Raw genomic sequence first — 20,232 nt, 5'->3', positions numbered from 1 at the left:
CATCAATATCAGCGTACTAAATGGGTATTTTAGTAAAGCGAAACGGATTAGTATTATTCGAAGTAAACAAGACTCATTGTAAATGAATTCAGTAATTTGATGATTCTGTCAACTTAGGAAATAAAAGTTGAATTAATAACAAGCTCGAATATATGGAATGTAGAATACAGGTTACACTGGTGCATAAACTTGTGTTTCATCACTATAGAGTTCATATAATCCATCAATCACCATCAAATGATAACAAAGAAAAACCTGAAGAATTAATGAGTTATATCGAAAATGATTATTTAAAAAAACAGTCGAACATTTTACAACATCGAATGTTTCTACTCAGCTAATAGCTTTAATAATTAAATCTATAAAAATACTTATATAATACATGTACTCATATCAACCACAGCTCTTAATCTTGAAGTAGTGGTCAAATTTGAGCCTGGTGATAAGCCAATCGAGCTATAGTGACTGGAATACTTGTTCTTACCATGCTATGCAGGTTAGTTAGAGAATGTTACAGTAAAAACAGGAAACTCAGAAATCGAGGGTAAAGTCTTAGTGCTGACTGTACTGGAAGATGTGACGTCAGCAACATGTTTCCCTCAGGAAACTAGCACCTTCAGTGATGTTACCTTTTTACAACTGAGTTGTATGGAAAGTCGGCCCTAAAACCAACACATTTCAGACCACCTCGTGGGCTTTCATCGCCACTGGTATGGCTTTAAAAGTACAGGACTGATACACCAAGAACTAACTGTATAAGGGTCGTGTATGAAGAGTGACTGTCCCTTGAAACTGTGGTCACACTCCCTGGTTGCTGAGACTACCAGTAATCCAGTTCCCTTTTCACAGGCCTCGAGAACACGTACCCACTTAGTGTGGATGACTAGGAATTGATAACTGCTCAAACAACTTTAACAGTACTCGATATTGGTACGTACTCATCCAGATCAGAAACTGTTTAGTGACGACAAAACAGCATTCAGTAAGAACAAAGTTTTTGTAGTAAGCGTTACGTGTGCTTGATTACAACAACAACAGCAACAAATAATGATGGTAATTACCTCTTTTGGGTGATACACAACTGATATCTGATACAGGAGGTGAATGACGTTTAAGAATTGGAGTTGAAACCTATAAACCAAAAAACGCCTAGTTATTAATGCAGAAAAGACGCATGTTTGTATGCAATAGCTAAACTAAAACAAACCAAAGGGATTTTATTTAAAATGATAGTTAGCAGTAAAACACGAAGACCGACTGCGAAAAATGGAATGCATTGTAATTTATAGTAATCAGTTGTTGATGATTATCAACGTAGGATCTTATACAGATTACGATTGATCCTGATTTCTGAACTGTATCAGCACAAACGGCGTAAAGTTGATGAGATATTAACATTTTAATAGCATCAGTGATGGTAAAGAGAATAAATAGAAAGACTTTGGGGCTCAACAAGGAAGAGCCAATCCATGGAATGAAAATCATAATATAATTTTGCAACTTAGGATCTATGAAGATAGACAAAGAATAAATATAACTGCAACAATATGACTGATTTTAAGATATATCACCTAATGTTTCCAAGCGTTTATAACGGTTGTTGCACGAACCCCAACCAGATAGACTTCATCTGCTAACACTGTTTCGACTAAACTTCGATGAATTAAAGAGATAATGACACATCTAGACTTGTTCTCCTCTTAAACCCTCCAGCCAATTAACACAATCATTTATTCCCGCAAATTATCGATTTTCACGGTATAGCTAACAATCAGTCCATATATATATTATTTGAGTAGAAAATACTCCCACTTACACAGTTTATTTGTGGTTCATCATTCAATTGGTCACAATCAGTAACAATTTGTGATTGATCAAAATTAAGTCTCGTTTGTGATAAACTACTGATATCCATACCTGATGAATTAAATAAAGTTTTAACTAATACAGCTTTTGTTAAAGCCATTACATAATTTTCATGATGTAATAATAAAGTTCGTTTGTCCGGAGTTAAATTTATATCAACAGATTCTAAAATGTTCATAGAAACAACAACAAAAAATGAGAATTGCAGTAGAAATAAAAACAAATGAACAGAAAAAGAATACAAAATGAATACAAATATTTCAGTTCGACAGGTGGTTAGATCAGTGATAATATCTCAGACTGAGACGTTAACTGATGCACGTGTAAATCACACAGGGTGCATAAGTTTACTAAATACTATAGGTAAACATTGTTGACGAGTGTCAGCAAGCACGAAACTTAGCCTCAGGGTGTTTTCTGCCAAACTTCAACCACTTAACATGGAGAGATCAGATTGATGAGATGAGCAGCAAAGAAATCAAAAGGAGGCAAGTCAGATAACATCTCTAACCACTGATTGGGATTAACGCGTGGAAGGGAAAGTTAGACAATTGATTTGACATGTTTTATTACATAAATTCGGCTCTACTAAATTATTTGTTATTGATAGGAATCATGAATTATATTAATTCTTAATAACTTCTGAGTGATTCACATACAGTATGATATTCACATTAAGTTGTCAATTAAACGAAGAAGTAAAACAAATACTTACATTCAGATGTTAGATGGCTGGAGGCAGTTGGTAAGATACCGTGTATATACGTTTTTTGCTAGTTGGTACTCATCAGCAGGTGATTTGAACTTTATAGGTAGCAATAATCCCCTCAACACTATACCTTGGCGATAAGTAGCAACGAGTGCCAAACGTAAGCCCAAGGTTTCTCGCCAACCACCTTCGACCACCAAACATCGCAACATAATCTACGAGATATCAAGATACTTTAACAAGTGGACATATTGCAAATCGATTGCTAGCATTCAATTAGTGCTAAAACAATAGACAAATAAATATGCCCACAATCAATATTCAGTAATTAAGTAATTGTACTGACGTGTAGGCATTGTAAATATAAGTATAAGGACTGGAAATGTACTAGTGGTACTTCGACCAGGTAAACTTAGCCCACTAGTTATAGATGAATAAGCTTCTTTGGAACAACGTCGCCATAAATCAGTAGCTAAACGTGTAATTTTTGGCAAGTCACACGGTCGTCCATTGATATAAATAAATTGACGTTCTGATGAAGAATAGCCAATAGATGTCCGACGTTTGTTGGTTAGTGATGGAGATGAATTACCAATCAGTGAAGATGATATATTTGTAGAAGGATCAGGAGATTTACTCACATATCCAGATATTCTGAAACACAATGAGGAATATATACAATTATTATCGTTGTTATTATTACTAACAGAACCAACGGAATAGAGAGAAATGTAGATCCTAAATAACTATTTTTTTAAAATTCCATTCTCGACTTCTATGTTTAAAAACAACGTTGACTAAACTCAGTAGCTCAGCGGATAATGAGATGTCTGTATGAAGTGAAAGATTCAAGTCCCAATGTAAACATTAACACTAAGATGCATATGTAAATCTTGTTAACTAATCGTAAATGGGACGAGACAAGAGTCCTCGATTACACTGGTAAGCATGATCCATCTAATCTGACTAAATCAACCTTTTTTTTAGTGTTATTGAAGAAACATGTAAACTAATGCAAGGAATTATTGCTATAAACTGACTTGATAGAATGTTCAGTAGATAAAGATTTTATATTGAACTCTTCACAAATATCTTCTGGGATAGTATCAATTTGTTCCAATTCAACAAGGTTATCCAACTGAAAATATACCAAAATATATGTATAATAACAAGTGAAGGCAACAGAAATATATGATCCAGAGTATATTACTAGTAGTAGTGGTAAGAGTTTGAATTATTCCGTTCTTGATATTCAAGACTCAGTTCGAAATTCTAATCGGTCTATAGTGGTATACATATATCCTATACAGGTCACCTCGATAAAGCCATTCTATTACGAGTTTTTTTTCTTCAAGTACCAATGTGAAAATCAGAACTGTAATGTAAATACACTTAGCTGAAAAGCCCAAAATACGCTGAAAAAGGTATGGAATGAATTCCACTACCAGACACAATCCATTTATTCAATAAATTACAATAGTTATATCATAAAAAATGTACAAACAGTGTAAATGAATTGCCCAAGTTACGAATTTCTAAACTAGAAAGAAGTATCTTAACAATATTCACTAGTTTTCTATGAGTCTTTAATTGATATTAGTCTTTGACATATTGATCTACGACCTGTTTAATCTTTTGGGTGTTTTCATTGAAAAAAAAGACTTATAATCAACTGATTCTGTTTCATGATTGCACTTCATTAAATAGTTACAACCAATTACTAATTGAATTACTGTAAAACTCAAAAAAGTACCATCATAATGATTTATATAGTTTCCTTCTCCTATTGTCTTTTGAAAAGAAGAGAAGTGATTGTTATACGATTAACAAGTCAAATATATTTAGCGATGAAATAAGGTCTTTTGGAAGCCAGAACAGTTGTAAACACTTGTCTATGAATATGAACGAAAACTATTAAGTATTTAAAAACAACTTAACATAATATCTTTTAAGTATTTCAAATGAGATGGCTACAAAACAGGAATTTTACTATAAGTCTGAATAATTTGTGCTGATTATTCTCTTTACTGTGATCAAACTATAAATAGTGTTGAGTATTGTCATTATTAACTAGAGCTTGTAAGAAGTGTTTAAACAAACCGCATTTGTATCGACGATAATGCTCAGTATTAAAATGATTTTCTGTTAGTTCTACTAAGAAACCGTGACTTTTGCGGTCAATCATATTGAGAATGAATGCTTTATGGAATAAGTCCAATGTTTTAAACTTGATACTTTATGACTAATCTTAAACGATATACAGTTTAATATCCATCTAAACATAACATTATTCACTTCAAACGAATATAAATATGCTAATGCATTATTATTCATGTATAAGTGCGTACCTGTGCATGACCAAATACTGCAGAAATATTATCCTTAAGTGATATAGAAGGTCCATTTGAAATTACACTGACCAACTCACTAAATAGGATAAATAAAACAAAACGAATAAGCCGTATTTTTTTCTACTTCAAGTTTCAACTTATTCGTCGAACATAAATCATTTATGAAGATAGTTAGACAAAAAACGATTGTCCAGTATTACAATCCTATTTTTTTAAGTAGTCTTTTGATGGTTATCGAAAGTCATTGAACAACGTAACTAACTCAAAGCAACTAAAATATAAGGCTGAATGAATACATATTTTCACATCTGATATTTTACCCTGATTCCCCCTGGAGTTCCTCTAGGAGCTATTATGGGTCCCAACTCCAAGTAAAGGAGGAGTGGACGTATGTTTAGCAACCCCATACTGTAAAAATGAATTTCGCTTCCGAGTTCCAAACCAGGGAAAACTAACTAAACTCGCATCTTATCTTTGTATTCAAAAAGACAGTAATAAACATATTACTACTCTGATAATTCAATTTTTGTGTTATTAATTTTATTTTGTTCATGTTTAGTTTGTGTTATATTTCTCTCCCACTGCGGAATTCTTAAATCACCCCTTCACTTATACATTTCCACTCGCTTGATTCTCTTAAATTATGTGAACTCTTCAAATTCTATTCGATTATTACGTAATCCATCTCATCAGTTTTTAATTCCATGAATCTTATGTACACCCTTCATTACCGCTAAAATTATCACATAATTTATCTTATCTGTCTCTGAACTCCACTCAACTATTACATCACTCATTTTTGATTCTAACACCAAATAACCTCTGACCTGTTCTTGCACACATATTTATGTAGTTACTATTAATAACCTTTGTCATTCCAATTCTTTACATTCCATACCATATCTTACCTCAATGTAAAATTCTAATACATATTTGATTGTAAGCACTTGATGAGAAACCATGAAATATAATGAATTCATATTATTCTGTATCAATGTTTGTTCTGGTTTTATTTAAATTCATAAAAGGTACTAATTGCATGAAATTTTCGAATAACCTCTAGCCAGCGGATTATGACCCAAGAGGGGTAGTAGTATGGTTAAGTAATTTAGTAGGTAAATGTTTTGTCTAGTGCATGTTAACAAATTCAAATATCTCTGCCTAATAGTAAGCTCAATCATAACATTTATCAACCAACAAACAAAAGCACTTCCTTGTATATGCCAATAATTAACGTTGATAAGTAATTGCTGATAGCATGCATAAATCACAAATAAGGATAGAAGTTTTGCTATGTTACTTCACATTCAGAACTTTATTTTTGCAGTTTGGTCATACCAATTAGCGTTTAAGTAAACAATTCCGAGTTGATGGAGAAGATATTTAACCAGAAAGGATAATTTTGATGAAAGTGCATTCATTGAGCTGGATGGTATTACAGTGAAATCTACTCATCACCCATCCTGTTAAGTGTGAATCTAACAATTTCTTATCGGAAAAATATATATACACGAAGTGTACAAAACGACAGACTTTTCGAACTATTCGACTTATCTCAGTCTGCCAGGATGCTTATGAAGATTGATGAAATTTTGACATGGTTATGGAGATTTCGTTTAGATTTCCCGCATGTAACCATGCAGACAAGATGTTTGTATGACTGTGCTCGTCTTGTTTTGCTAATGAGATATGGCAATTTGGACCGATGTATATATGGGCCTGGTCCTACGTTGCAGATGACTGACTAACAGACAAATCTATTTATTTTGAATTACTCTATCTATAAAACATAGTCTACAGCAGTAAATAATATCCACTAAAAGTTGGACAAACGATTAAGGGCATTTGAATAAAGAGCTTTTAATAAATCGGTGTGATCTTGAAGAACACTTTTCAGGAATAGGAATTATAACAAAACGTATTGATCGATGGATTTAGAACTTAAGTTATTGAATATGCTCGCAGCAATATGACTTAAAGAAGGCTGATTATTTATCTGTCTATTTATTAGATAACGAAATATCCATTGCATTTAATATCAATACATGATGCACGAGATTAATTCAGTTGATTATTATATTAACACCCAACTACATTCGTTACAATCAAAAACAAAGTGTTAGTTGGCAAACACAATGAACAATTTTTTTTATTAACAAATCAAAATCTCGACCTACCGGACACAATATGATTGAATATATTATATTATTCAGTTTATGAAACTGGTAATAGGTAGCAAATTAGAAAAAAAATGACTAGTGACAACTTGGTAAATAAAATGCGACCTCCCACTAAAGGACTGGGCAAACGGGACATGAATCACTACTCAGCAGTCATACTGGAGACCAGTCACTGCCCAAATAACTTAGTGGTAACGCCTCAAGCTAAGCGTCTGGTTGACATGATATCGAGCTAGACAGGGAACATCAGTTTCCCCAAGACTACATGTGAGCCTTGCTTGTAACTGCCAACTAGCACGAAATCTGGACCGAACAGGGATTTTCTATTGACTACTCTCAACCACCTAACAAAATAAAAACAATGAAATAGTCTTACCCTTTCTTTCCAATACGACTGCATGAGATTTGCACACCAATGGAAACAAGACAATAAGCTGTTAACATGCTGATAACCTTGGCGAATTCTTTTGGTAATCTATTTGGGTTAGTTAAATGACGCCGACGAACGGGTAGATCATAAAATAGTTCATTAACGCACACAGTAGTACCCTGAGATCTTGCTAAACTTCGACGATTTGTTATTTGTCCAGAAGAGTCAAACTCAAGCTTGGTGCCAATTTTAGCATCTAATGCACAGGTATGTATGGTGACTTTTCTAAAAGACGAAGAAATGGATATTTTGTATGGAAGGAGTAATTTATAATTTTCCAGTCAGCAAATTAAAAATCAGTAACTTAAGCAAAGATATTTGATGATGCTTTTTTAAACCAAGAACAAAAGTATATCCTTTTACCCTGACCTCACATATTCAAGCTTTGACTCTAAGACAATAATTCACATGTTAGAGATGCGGGAATGTTACAAACTAGGGTGGCTAACTGAAATAACAGTCGGTAAGTTTTGTGAACTTCCTTTACGAAGAGATATTTACTTTAAAACAAAACAATAAGCACATGCAATTACGAACTATGATAGATTACAGCGAAAAAGGATCTACTCATCTGTTATCTCCAGCATATGAATATCCTTACAAAATTTTCTGTATATTTTAATTATGATCTTACTTTTCACTCACTCTGCTCATACGTTGAAATATTTAACTAATATTACCAATAAATTGATGTGCTTTCGTTTCGAATACCGAGATATAAATTCTATATGATCGATGTGAATTACTTCCAAACCGAATGACGATTACTTACCAATTCCAATTACTGATACTAGGCTCACAAACGAATTGGTAACAACGGAGTATATAACTATCCAGCAGAAAAAGTTACTTACTATGGTCAAGTATCATATTTGAACACAATATTTAATGAAAAAAATAAACATAACTGGAATTTTTGTCTCAAAATTAAGGCCTGTCTAAAAGGTTCAATTCTCACACACCACATTAAATGTTATGAATTCCCCTTAATTTCATTATTCTAAGCCTAACGTGAATAAATATTTTGCCAAATTTTCGCAGGAATTGACTCCTCTCCCAACAATAGCTGCTAACTTATCGTGGTAGTCGGGTTTCCATATCATGATGACTCGACCGAGATATAGTGGCTGGAACACATGTTCCTTTAGGTCCTAATATGCCAAGCAGGTCGGTTGAAGAACGGTAAAACTAAAAGCCCCAACCCCAGGCCCGAGGGAGAATTCGTACTGTTGACTGTAGAGAACTGTGACAGCAACAACGTGTTTTCCTCGAACAACCAGCATCTGTAGCAATGCTACCTCCTCACAACGGAATGAATGCGTTAGGAATGGTCGATGCGAGAAATGTCACACATCACCTTATCTCATGAATTCCAATCTCCGGTTGTAAGGTCTTTTGATGTGCGGAGCAAACGCATCAAAACCTTCTCAAAAAAGGCCTTACGCGATCAGCCTCAAACAGTTGTCCCTTAGGTTCTGTGCTCATGCTCACAAATCGCTAAGACCGCCAGCTTCTGTTTCAGGTCACTCAAGGAGTAATTTCCTCCCATATTGCAGGGCAACTGGCCGGTAACAGTTACCCTCATATCTTCATCAGCACCCGACATCATCTTGTTGACGATTTAATCTCTACCTCGCCTCTAAATTATTCTTTCATCCACACGGTTAACCCTTAAAAATTTTTATCATCACACCACACTAACGATAATGATTTGAGTTCACAAAATATTATTCATGGTCTCCTGAAATCAAGCTCTAAATTACATGTTGGATGTTTTAATGTTCGAAAATTGTATTAGATAAAAAAAGGCTTCGTCAGCTAAAACTTGAGGATACTGCATCACCAATGTATGCTAATTCTCCGAAACGTGCATACAGGATTCAAGTACGGTCGTTCATTTGACCTTACCTTGTCAGCAAAGAGAACCGGCACGGTTTACCCTTCGAGTATCTGGAAACACCACCACTAGTTCCCACAGCCTCACTGGTGTGGATATGGCATTAACTTCTAAAGCAGAACAGGCCGTTACTTTAGAATCAAATAGATTGTCGCTTGCGCGCCGTTTGACAAAACGGGACAGTGAGAACTCAAATGAATAAGGACACACGCCGTTGTCATTTCATTGTTTCTGCTTACGCAATGGTCGTAAACAGTAGCGGGCAGCGAAAGCAAGAGAGATGGAAAAGGCAGCGGCGATAGGTAACAGCAGACAACTGTTCAGACTTGTCAGGGAAACCGGTATTATGAACCCAACTGTTAGCGAAACTATCTCGGAAAAAGATGGACATATTATTCATTCTCAATCCACGAGATTGGATAGATGAGCAGAACACTTTAGGGGTCAGTCCAACTGGCCCTCAGCCACACTTCGGTTTCTCATTATCTCCAGTCGACCTGAATGGCAAGTTGATGTAAGTCCTTCAACTCTTTACAAAGTTGAAAAAGCTATAGAAAATATGAAGCGTGGGAAAGCAGTAGGCCTTGGCAGGTTTACTCCAGAAAGTTTTAAGGATGGCGGTCCAGTATCAGCGATGAGATTGACGGAGGTCTTAGGTAGAATCTGGCACTGGACGTAATCCCATCTGACTAGTCTCAATCATTGATTGTGTCAGTCCATAAAGAAAGGACAAAAGTCCTCTTATAAAAATCACATAGGAATCGGTTTGACTAATATAGTATCTAAAATGTTAGCTTCAATAATGCTTCAACGCCTAATGTTATATCCCGATGAGAATAATGAACGGTAACTTTTGGGATCCATTTATGGACCAATATTAAATATATATTTTTATCATATAATTGTTAAGTGTCTAAACTATTCATATTCATGTCCCTCATATTATGAGCTTTATTTTGACCTATGAACTGTTATTATACGATTTGCCATTCTTGAGTTATACCTAGTTTATCAATTACTACCTCTCACATTTACAGCCACTTTTGGCTAAATCATGTACAAATTTTGTCTCCGGTTTTATGGTACGATGTGATCTGTCTGGTTGGTATATTAACCCAGAATGTTTGAAATAAATGATTCATATAGCAGTGGCTGAGATTGATGTTCTGGACTTAACAGGCAGGGCTACGCAAGGAGCAGGATCGATAAGGACTGTAGACTGCTCACACGGATTCTATGCATCATAGGTTCGGTCGATAAGTCACTGCTCTCTAATTAACAGTATCATTACGTTATACATAAACAGGATACACAGGTCACAAGTTATAACATAGATGATCTAAAATCATTGATGAGAAAGGTTAAAAGCTATCGTTTTAGATATAGTACGAAGTGAAAATGATATCCACCACGAGGTAGCTTGGCATGATACTCAAAAGGCTGTAGAAACAGCAGTGATATCTGTTAGTAACTTAAATCGAGAGGATAGGAAAAGTCAGTGTATTTTAGCGGCGTCTACAGAACCGACAGATACTAGGGAACTCATTGCGTCGGGTTCAGAATACGATGAGGAGCGGAGGTAGCTTAAACATAAGCTGATAAAAATCCCACATAATAATTGTGAGCAGTGCTGGGTAGTGAAGGCAGAAGAAATGGGAAAGACAACAGTAGTAGGTAACTATAGACAACTATTCAGACTTATCAAGGAAACGGGTTAATAATGAAGCTATATAGGAAAAAGACGGGACTATTACTCATTCTCAATCCAAAAGATTGAACTTATGGGCAGGACACTTTAGGGAACAATCCAACTGGCCTTCAGCCACACTTCACAGCTACCCACTATCTCCAAGCAACTTGAATAGCAAACTGATGTAAGTCCTCTAACTTTTAGTGAGGCTGAAAAGACTATAAGTAATCTAGGGCGAGGGAGAGCAATAAGGCCTGGTGGACTAAACCCTGAGATTTTCGAGGATGGTGACGGAGTTTTAGCAGTTAGATTAACTGGGATCTTAGATAGGATCTGGGGAGTAAATGAGATGCCATCTGCTGGCCTCAATCGCTGATCGTTTCAGTCTATAAGAAAGCACGAAAATCCTCTTAAGGCAATGACAGAGAAACCAGATTAACTAATATAGTATCCGTTGGTGGAATTTTGTTCTCTGGGATGGATAGTTTGGTCGTGGAGCTTTCACCGTTCTTCTGAACATCATCGGTACAAGCTTAAAGTATACAGTGTCGAAAATATTAACCACAATAATGATTCAACGTCTAACTGGAGCTTTTGAAGAGCAAGTCAGGCTGGTTTCAAATCAGGACGTCGGGGTAAAGACTAGATATCCACCCTTCGGCAGATTTTGGACATAAATATACTTTTCGACATCCGGCTACAGTTATATTTCAGGACCTTAGGGCAGCATTCGACTCCATCGGTCAGTCGAGTCAGAGCTTATGGCGATTTATTTATTTATTTATTTAAACACATGGATATTGGTACAAGAGAGCGCCAATATATATGCGCCACACAAAACAATGAGAATTCGAAGAGAAGTGGAAAAAAAACTAAGGAGCGCAAAAGAAAAAGAGAACAATAAGGAAGAGATTGGAGTAAGGTAGTGTGGTAGTAACGAGGGAACGAAAAGGTACAATCAGAAGAAATCTTTCAGGTAAGGGAGACACAACCACTTTTTATGAAGAAAGTAAAAGAAGGTTACAGCAGGATCGCCACTGGCTTCTATTCTGAACCATATCTGATAACGTCTCTAGCCACTGTGTAGCACCATCTCTCAGACCCCAACCAGGGAGTCGTGAAGGACCGACACAAGCCAGTCCTTTGCAGCTTTCTTTCATGCCACGACACCATCTCATATACTGATCACCTCTCCGCTTTTTCCAACCAGTCTCAGAGTCGGCAAATAATGCACGACGTGGAATTCTCTGGGACGACATTCGTAGAACATGTCCAAGCCACCGAAGTCGGTGTTTCGAGATGGTGACACCAACTGAATTATCATCTCTGTGCCCGAACACACGATGCCGAACCTCTGCATTACTGACATGGTGTTGCCACTGAATGTCAGCAATCCTTCGGAGACAGCGATGATCGAACACAGAGAGTCGTCTAACGTCCTCAACTCGAAGAGGCCAGGTTTCACAAGCATAGAGCAAAACTGCTCTCACCGACGCGTTGTAGATCCGGCCTTTTACAGCCAGACTAACATCACGAAGGCGCCAAAGGTGGCCCAGATTGGCATAAGCCGCTCTGGCTTTCACTATTCGTGCATTGATCTCATCACTCACACCCCCACCAGCACTTATGCAGCTACCCAGATACACGAACTTCTCAACTACGTCTATCTGCTCACCATCCAGGGTGAGTACAGGATTGGAATCCTGCCAGTCTTGTAGAAGTACTTTGCACTTCGAAGGTGCAAAGCACATACCATACCTACGGACACTGATTGCCAACTGATTAAGTGCGGATTGCATGCCTTGGGCATTATCGCACAGTAAGACAATATCGTCCGCATACTCAAGGTCGAGAAGTCTTTCTCCAGGCAACAGATCCACACCACCATTACTTACATTCATCAGAGATGTTTCCAGAATGTCATCGATGGCAAAGTTGAAGAGGAATGGTGAGATTGGGCAACCCTGTCTAACCCCACTGCTCGAATGGAACAATGGAGAGAGGTGGTTGTATGCCCTCACTCTGCCTGAGGTGTTTTTATATAGGGCTTTTAGGATGTTAATAAACTCCTCAGGCACACCCTTCTTCAATAGACAATCCCGGAGAACAGTCCTATCCAACGAATCGAAGGCAGCCATGATGTCAAGAAACACTACGATCGTTGGCCTTTGAAAAGTATGGCGGTGTTCTAACATTTGGCGGAGGGTGAAGATATGATCAATACATCCTCGACCAGAACGAAACCCAGCCTGCTCCTCGCGAGTCAATCTTTCTCGGGTTTTGAACAACCTACGAAGAATGACGGAAGCCAATAGCTTGGACGCAATCGGAAGTAAACTTATCCCCCGATAGTTGTTACAGGAACGACGTGAACCCTTTTTAAAGATAGGGACAACTATCGACTCATTCCATGACGTTGGTACACTCTCTAGTTCCCAAACCTTTGTAAACAACGTCGTCAATTCCTTAGTCAAAAAGTCACCACCATCTTTAAAAAGAGCCGGAGGTAAGTCATCTGGGCCAGGTGATTTGTAACGCTTCAAGAGTTGGAGTTCCTTGCGGACTTCCTCCTCATTTGGTGGATCAGTCGTCACCGGCCATGGAGGGCGGGACAGTCTGACCGATGTTGCCGGAGCAGCAGGCCAGTTGAACTGCCCTTCGAAAAATTCTGCCCATCGTCCAAGACGTCGATGGATGTTAGTGATTGGCATCCCATCATCCTCGCAGATTGTTTCACTCACACCAGACTTCTTGCTGCCAGTGGCTCGGATGAGCTGGAAGAGCTTCCGGTAGTTACCAGATGCAGCTGCTGCTTCCAGCTCATTAGCACGCTTCGACCACCAGGCTTCTCGGTCCTTACGCAAGCTTTGCCCAATTTCAGTACGTAACTTCCTTCGTTTATGGTCAAACTCACGGTCACCCGGAGTAGACCGACGGGCTTCAATGAGTTGTAAGGAACCAGAAGAAACCCAGTGCTTAAAAGCGGGACGTTTCGCAAACCCACAACTGACTGTTCCCGCCATTTTCATGGCGTCATGCAATTGCAACCAATGCTCATCTATACTTTTCGGTGGAGTGGTAGCTAGCCTAGAGGCTAGCTCGGTTCGATACTTACTTGCAACAGAAGTTGCAACCAACTTGCTAACATCAATCCTTTGCTGGCGGTCACTTCGTTGGCCACTGAAAAGTAAGGCAAGATTGGCGCAGACCAAGGCATGGTCAGAGTCCAGATAGGTACTCCAAAAGGAGCGACAGTCTTTTACACAACCACGCCAGCGGTAGCTGATCGCGATGTGATCAATCTGAGTCCAGGCTTGGGATGCAGAGGGAGGACGCCAGGTGGCACATCGGCGATGACTGTGCCGAAAGTTAGTGCTAGCCAGAAACAGGTTGTGGTCTGTGCACAGTTGCAGTAGACGGTCCCCGTTATCTGACCTGCGACCAACGAGTCCCCATCGGCCACCTAAACGATTATCTTCTGTGCCTAGACGCCCGACCTGGGCATTCAAGTCTCCGGCTAGTACTACAATATCTGTCGAACGCACTTTCTGGAGAAGAACAGTTAACTGGTGGTAAAACTCATCCTTGATTGCATCCGGGCTGCAATCTGTCGGGGCATAGGCGGAGATGACGAAAAGACATCGTTTCTCACGCCGATTTCTTCTCACTTTGATGGAACTTTCTAATCTAACAGCACATAACCGACTGTTAATGGGGATCCAATCGACTAGTGCTGCCTCAGCTCTAGCGCTTAGTGCGACACCAACGCCAGCAAGACCAGACGAAGATGCCACAGGGTCCCCGGATAAGCGCACGTAAAACAAGCTTTTCGAAGCGAAAGATGGAGATCGAATTTGTAGTACTTCACCAGAGTCTTGAATACGGGTCTCGGATAGACAACAAACATCAATATTAAGACTTTCCAAAGACATAGCCAGCCCTATCTGTTGTCCGACCTGCATAAATGTGCGAACGTTGAAGGCAGCCAGTTTGAATGGTGCATGTGGTTTCAGAAAAACTGCTTCAGTCCTCGTATTCGATGGTAACATACAATTTTCAACCGGACAGTGACTCGAGAACGTTTAGATACAGTCGAATTTCCACCAAAGACGAGCCGCTGTATAAGTATAAAAGAGGGTGAATAATGTGGAAAATAATAATAATAATAATAATAATAATGATAATAATAATAATAATAATAATAATGACAATAATAGTAGTAATAATAATAATAGTATTAATAATGACAATAATTGTAATGATAATAATCTGAATCAATTGTTTGTTTTTCAAAGCGAGAAAGGTAATTTCCATAGGCATAAAGAGTTCATCAATTTGTGTGTGGGCTGTGATACTGCCCGGGTGCCCAAACCGAAGCAGGTGGTTATCTTAGGGGGCCACTCCCCGAGCCTTTGACCTAAAGGTCTAACCCACAAGGCAGTGGAGCATCGTGAGGAGATGCAGTCCCATGGTCGCCGGTGACCAACGATTGGTTCATACGCCATTTGTTCCCGCGGGATACTGGAGCCCATGTGCACCATTGATTTGGAATCCGGTTAAAGCGCCGGACATTCGCTTTTCGTCCTCTCATTTTCGTAAACAACACCGGTGCCACGAGAAGGCAATGAGTAGGACTTCCCTGGCAGAGGCTGTATACGCGTGGCCGTGTGAGAGTATTTCGAGAGGGAGAGCGGACTCTCCCCACTCTCGGCCGTACCAGGGCATTCAGGGGGCGAAGTTTAATTGGAATTGTTTATTCCAAGTGGTGTTCGTCAGGGTTGTCAGCTTCCCCCGTTTCTATTTAACTTTGTTATAAACATGCTTTTAGAGATAACACCCTCATTGTCTGAATTCTCAGGTATTCATCTACTACCAGAAGATTTACTTGTTCAGCTAGAACAATCAGGTGATATAGTTTTATTCAGTAAAGATGCTGACAAAATAGTCTTCTGAACACCCTAAGCAACAATCCAAGCATGTGTGGGATGCGGTTCTTTCACTCCAAATGCAAAATATTATTTCGGGGTTGGCTTGCGTCATCGCCTGAATTATTGGTAGGGACTGAAGTAGTTGAACGCATCGACCGTTTCACTTATCTTGGGAGTCTCATCAGTGCTGATGGTCTGGTGTTCGGAGAAATCTCGGCGCCGATCCGGAAGTCTCGATTAACCTTGCCAAATTGCGTCGCTTGTGGTGTAGGCCACATACTCGTCTTCCAACCAAAGGGCCAGTTTAATGCGGAGTAGTTCGCCCCATTTTTCTTTAGGGATGTAGAACATGCCCATTAAGAGTGGACGATACTTGTAGGTTACTAGTATTCCATTATAGGTGTCTAAGAAGCGTTGTTCATGTAGTTTGTAACAACAGAGTAAGCAATGTCTGAGCTTGAAATATAGTACTAGGTGAAGATGGCAAATCGATTGGTCAGGTAGTAAATCGACATCAATTCACGTGGTTTGAATACGTGTTACGCATACCCAACCACCGACTACCACGACGGGAGATGTTTTATGATCCAGTAGTGAGCTGTAAGAAGGCTACGGGCAGTCAAACCAAAGCATGATACCAGTCCATGAGGCCACTGACACTTCGTCTTGGCCATCTTTATAGGTATAGACTACCTGGGTAAAGTTCTCGTGATTACCGTAGCCAATGGTTAAAGACTTTGGATGACACGTCCCGAAAAAGTTTGCAATAGCACAGGTGCATCCATCCTTTGTCTTCACCTAAGTTCTGAGATTCTAAATCCTTTATGACTTTCTCATTTTACTGATTCGTGTTTTGTCGAAACGAATCTTCCATGACCAGTGTTTCCAACTAACTAACACTGTTACCGTCTCTAATATTATGGGATTCGGACCGACATCTCCCTGCTAATGAGGTATAGAGACTAGAACCGATGGATATACGTACAGGTCCTACGTCGTGACTGACTGATTGACTGAATGAACGGAAGATTGGTTTGTGAAACAAATAATCAGTAGGAAGTATTTCTCCTGCAAACACATTTCACATTTTATTTATTTTATTTATTTGAACACATGAATATTGGTATGTGTTCAAATAAAAAATAAAAATAAAAAAGTAAATTGTGAAATGTGTTTACAGAAGAAATACTTCCTACTGATTATTTGTGCACTCCAATGCCCTGGTACGGCTGAGAGTGGGGTGGTCTCGCCCCACCACTCGAAATGCTCTCATACGGCCACGCATATACAGCCTCTGTCAAGGAAGTCCTACTCACTGCCTTCTCGTTGCACCGGTGTTGTTTACGAAAATGAGAGAATGAAAATCGAATGTCCGACGCTTTAACCGGATCCCAAACTAATGGTGCACATAAGCTCCAGTATCCTGAAGGAACAAATGGCGTATGAACCAATCGTTGGTCACCGGCTACCATGGGACTGCATCTCCTCACGATGCTCCACTGCCTTGTAAGTCAGACCTTCAGGTCGAAGGCTCGGGGTGTGGTCCCCTAAGAAAACCACCTGCTTCGGTCTGGGCACCCGGGCAGTATCACAGCCTACACACAAATATGATGAAATGTCGATATTTATGAAAAGCACATTTCACAACGTATTTATGTATACTCTAGATGGGAAAAATAAAGGATAGTCAACACAATCTTAATTTATATTCGAAATAGCTTATTAGTGAACTACTTGAGTGTACATGATGTACATAACTAGGATACCGTCGAGGAAGATTTCAAAAATCTGATTTAGCATACGTTTAACAGTAAATAATAACACAACTCATTCACGACGAATAGGTATTTGTGATCTGCACTCTGTAAGTATCTTATTTCTGTTATTCTAACATGGAATGATGATAATTTGTAAGAATGAGAAAAAGGAATAAGAACTAACTTACGCTAAATGACAGAGAGAAGAAAGAGCTTCCCCACGAAAGCCGTAGGTTTCAACACAACTCAGATCATCAAAGGTGCTTAGCTTTGAAGTGCAATATTTCCCAGCTAAATAATATGACTTAAAGCAATTTTGAACTTACTGAGACCCTCAAAATCTTCTTCTCTTATTCCAACACCGTTATCAATTACTTCGATGGACTCACTGCCATGACCTCTTAACCGGATTTCTACGATTGAAATGTTTACGAAGAAAATAGACAAACCTATTTTAGAAGACTTTGCGTCAATACTATTTTCCAGGAGCTCTTTTACAGCAGAAGCTAGAGTTACTACGACCTGACCAGAACATATTTTGTGGACCAGATTTTTATCCAGTCGCGAAATAGTGGATATGTCTCCGTCCATTGAATCCATGCTGTCAAGCTTAGTATTAAATGATCAGTAGCTTCATGCAAACTGATTCAGTTACAAAAATAGGTAATGGGTCACTTCGACAATAAGCTAAAGAAAAGAAGGAACAAAAAAGACTTTTTACCAGTAGTTCGACTAAACAGAGCTTATATGAATGAGACTTACCGACCGATACCTCTTCGTTCACAACGTTTAGATACTGAAATTTTAGGCACTAAGCTTCATCTGAGTTCTGTTTTATCAATCAGTTATTCCTTCCACCCATTACTTGTGGATACATGTTAAGCTTTGATATGTGATTACCACGGTGAAATACTTCCATTTTTAACCTACACTTGATTATGCTGAGTATCAATCAAGTACCCTTCGAATGAACAATTTCCCGTCAAATTATTTCAAATTAGCGAGAGATTACAAAAATATGAGTTGCAATTAAAATTTTAAAGATTTTGTAAACCAGACGTGCAAAATCCCTGCCAAATATTAATGACATTTATTTGACTGCAGAAGCCAAAATATATCTTGAATAACGGATCACTAATTACAAAAAGTTGTAAATGAGATACATTGGTTTACAAGTATGTGATACGTTGGTTTCAAACCAATGACTACGATGTTCTCTCAGTCTTTACAGAGAACGTCGACGGCTATTTACTGCCGAAAGCCAATTTTATTGAGAGTTATAGGTGGATATTTAAGGGTATACCCCGTTAAGACATAAACCCAAAGCTTTAATGCTTCACACAGTTGTTATTTATTAATTTACTAGTTTGAACAGCTTACTTTCAGTACCAGAGTTAGTAAACATTAAGAAATCTCAAATCATTAAATGCTCAGCAACAGGATTATCAAGCTAATTGTCGTACATTTTGAGGAAGGAACAACCTACTGATGTGATGGTTTTATTAAACAACGGAATCTTGGTTTCAGTCTTGTCAAATGAGTATATGGGTAACAATTGTGTGCTGATCTATGATGCATATTTGCACTAAAAGGCCAACCTTATTCTAAATACGCGTTTTTCACAAACTACATAATATTCGAAAGAGAAATTTTTGATCAGAATTTACAAAGCGAACATTTTCTGAAAAACATCGACCATTGGTTAGTTTCACATATGTATACGATTAATCTTAAAGACTGATGGTATAAAAGTGGGTCATATATACGAGTTTAAATACTAATCCTTAGTGACAACTGTTTCAATGAGAAGTTAGACGGTCTGAGGTATTTGACTTAAACCTTAAAACAAACCGTTGCACAACATCGCAACATACCATTTTGTAGTTTGTGCTAAAATTAAGTTTGCCTGCCTTTAAAATAGATCTTAATACTTTGTTATCGTATTCAAAAACCAAACTGTTGTTTTTTTTCAACTAGAAACTATACATGAAGTTGAACCTCTGTCCGGATAAATGCTAAACCTTTAATGTAGCTGTCGTAGTATCCAAAAAAACATTAGTCAAATGCCCTGAAAAGCATCTAACAAACTTACTTTATTCACTGAAATAATAGGTGAGGAAGATAGTGGCCAAAGTAACACTTTCCTCAAATTATCGCTTTTTGAACTTCCAATATCCAATATATTTCACCACAGACATTATATGTCCGAGTCTTATTGACGAACTATCGTTGATCAATTGATTTATTGATCTCCCTAATTTTAAAGAAAGGTTCTAAATTATTGGTATTGTCTATTATGGACAATGAAGCTAACTGACCTTATAACCCTAGTGAATCCGACAGTCGATGTAAATATTATCGTGCGCGCGCTCTATTTAAAAGGACAGTGGTATTCTTTCTCGTTGAGTTAATTAACTGTTTTGA

The 20,232-nt window shown here is 38.2% G+C and overlaps 1 protein-coding gene across 2 annotated transcripts in view; it reads right to left on the bottom strand.

Annotated features, from left to right (window-relative positions):
* Positions 1-20,154, bottom strand: part of PDE5A_7 (cGMP-specific 3',5'-cyclic phosphodiesterase) — a gene marked incomplete at its 5' end in the record, with an annotated part of 53,534 nt that extends 33,380 nt beyond the window's left edge. Inside the window, 11 exons of one of the 2 annotated variants that reach the window (XM_051217399.1) lie at positions 1,062-1,131; positions 1,817-2,031; positions 2,922-3,229; positions 3,616-3,713; positions 4,924-5,002; positions 7,483-7,761; positions 17,997-18,099; positions 18,135-18,221; positions 18,258-18,495; positions 19,901-20,081; positions 20,127-20,154. In XM_051217399.1, the coding sequence (XP_051064794.1) occupies positions 1,062-1,131; positions 1,817-2,031; positions 2,922-3,229; positions 3,616-3,713; positions 4,924-5,002; positions 7,483-7,761; positions 17,997-18,099; positions 18,135-18,221; positions 18,258-18,408 (1,390 nt within the window). Of the gene's footprint in view, positions 1-1,061; positions 1,132-1,816; positions 2,032-2,921; positions 3,230-3,615; positions 3,714-4,923; positions 5,003-7,482; positions 7,762-17,996; positions 18,100-18,134; positions 18,222-18,257; positions 18,496-19,900; positions 20,082-20,126 lie in introns of those variants that run through there. The other variant, XM_035733003.2, reaches the window with a different exon arrangement.
* Between the last annotated feature and the right edge of the window lie 78 nt (positions 20,155-20,232).

The sequence above is a fragment of the Schistosoma haematobium genome, chromosome 5 (assembly GCF_000699445.3).
Source record: "Schistosoma haematobium chromosome 5, whole genome shotgun sequence".
NCBI lineage: Eukaryota > Metazoa > Platyhelminthes > Trematoda > Strigeidida > Schistosomatidae > Schistosoma > Schistosoma haematobium.
The sequence above is the reverse complement of the archived record's forward strand: the minus strand, read 5'-3'. Positions and strand labels throughout refer to the sequence as shown.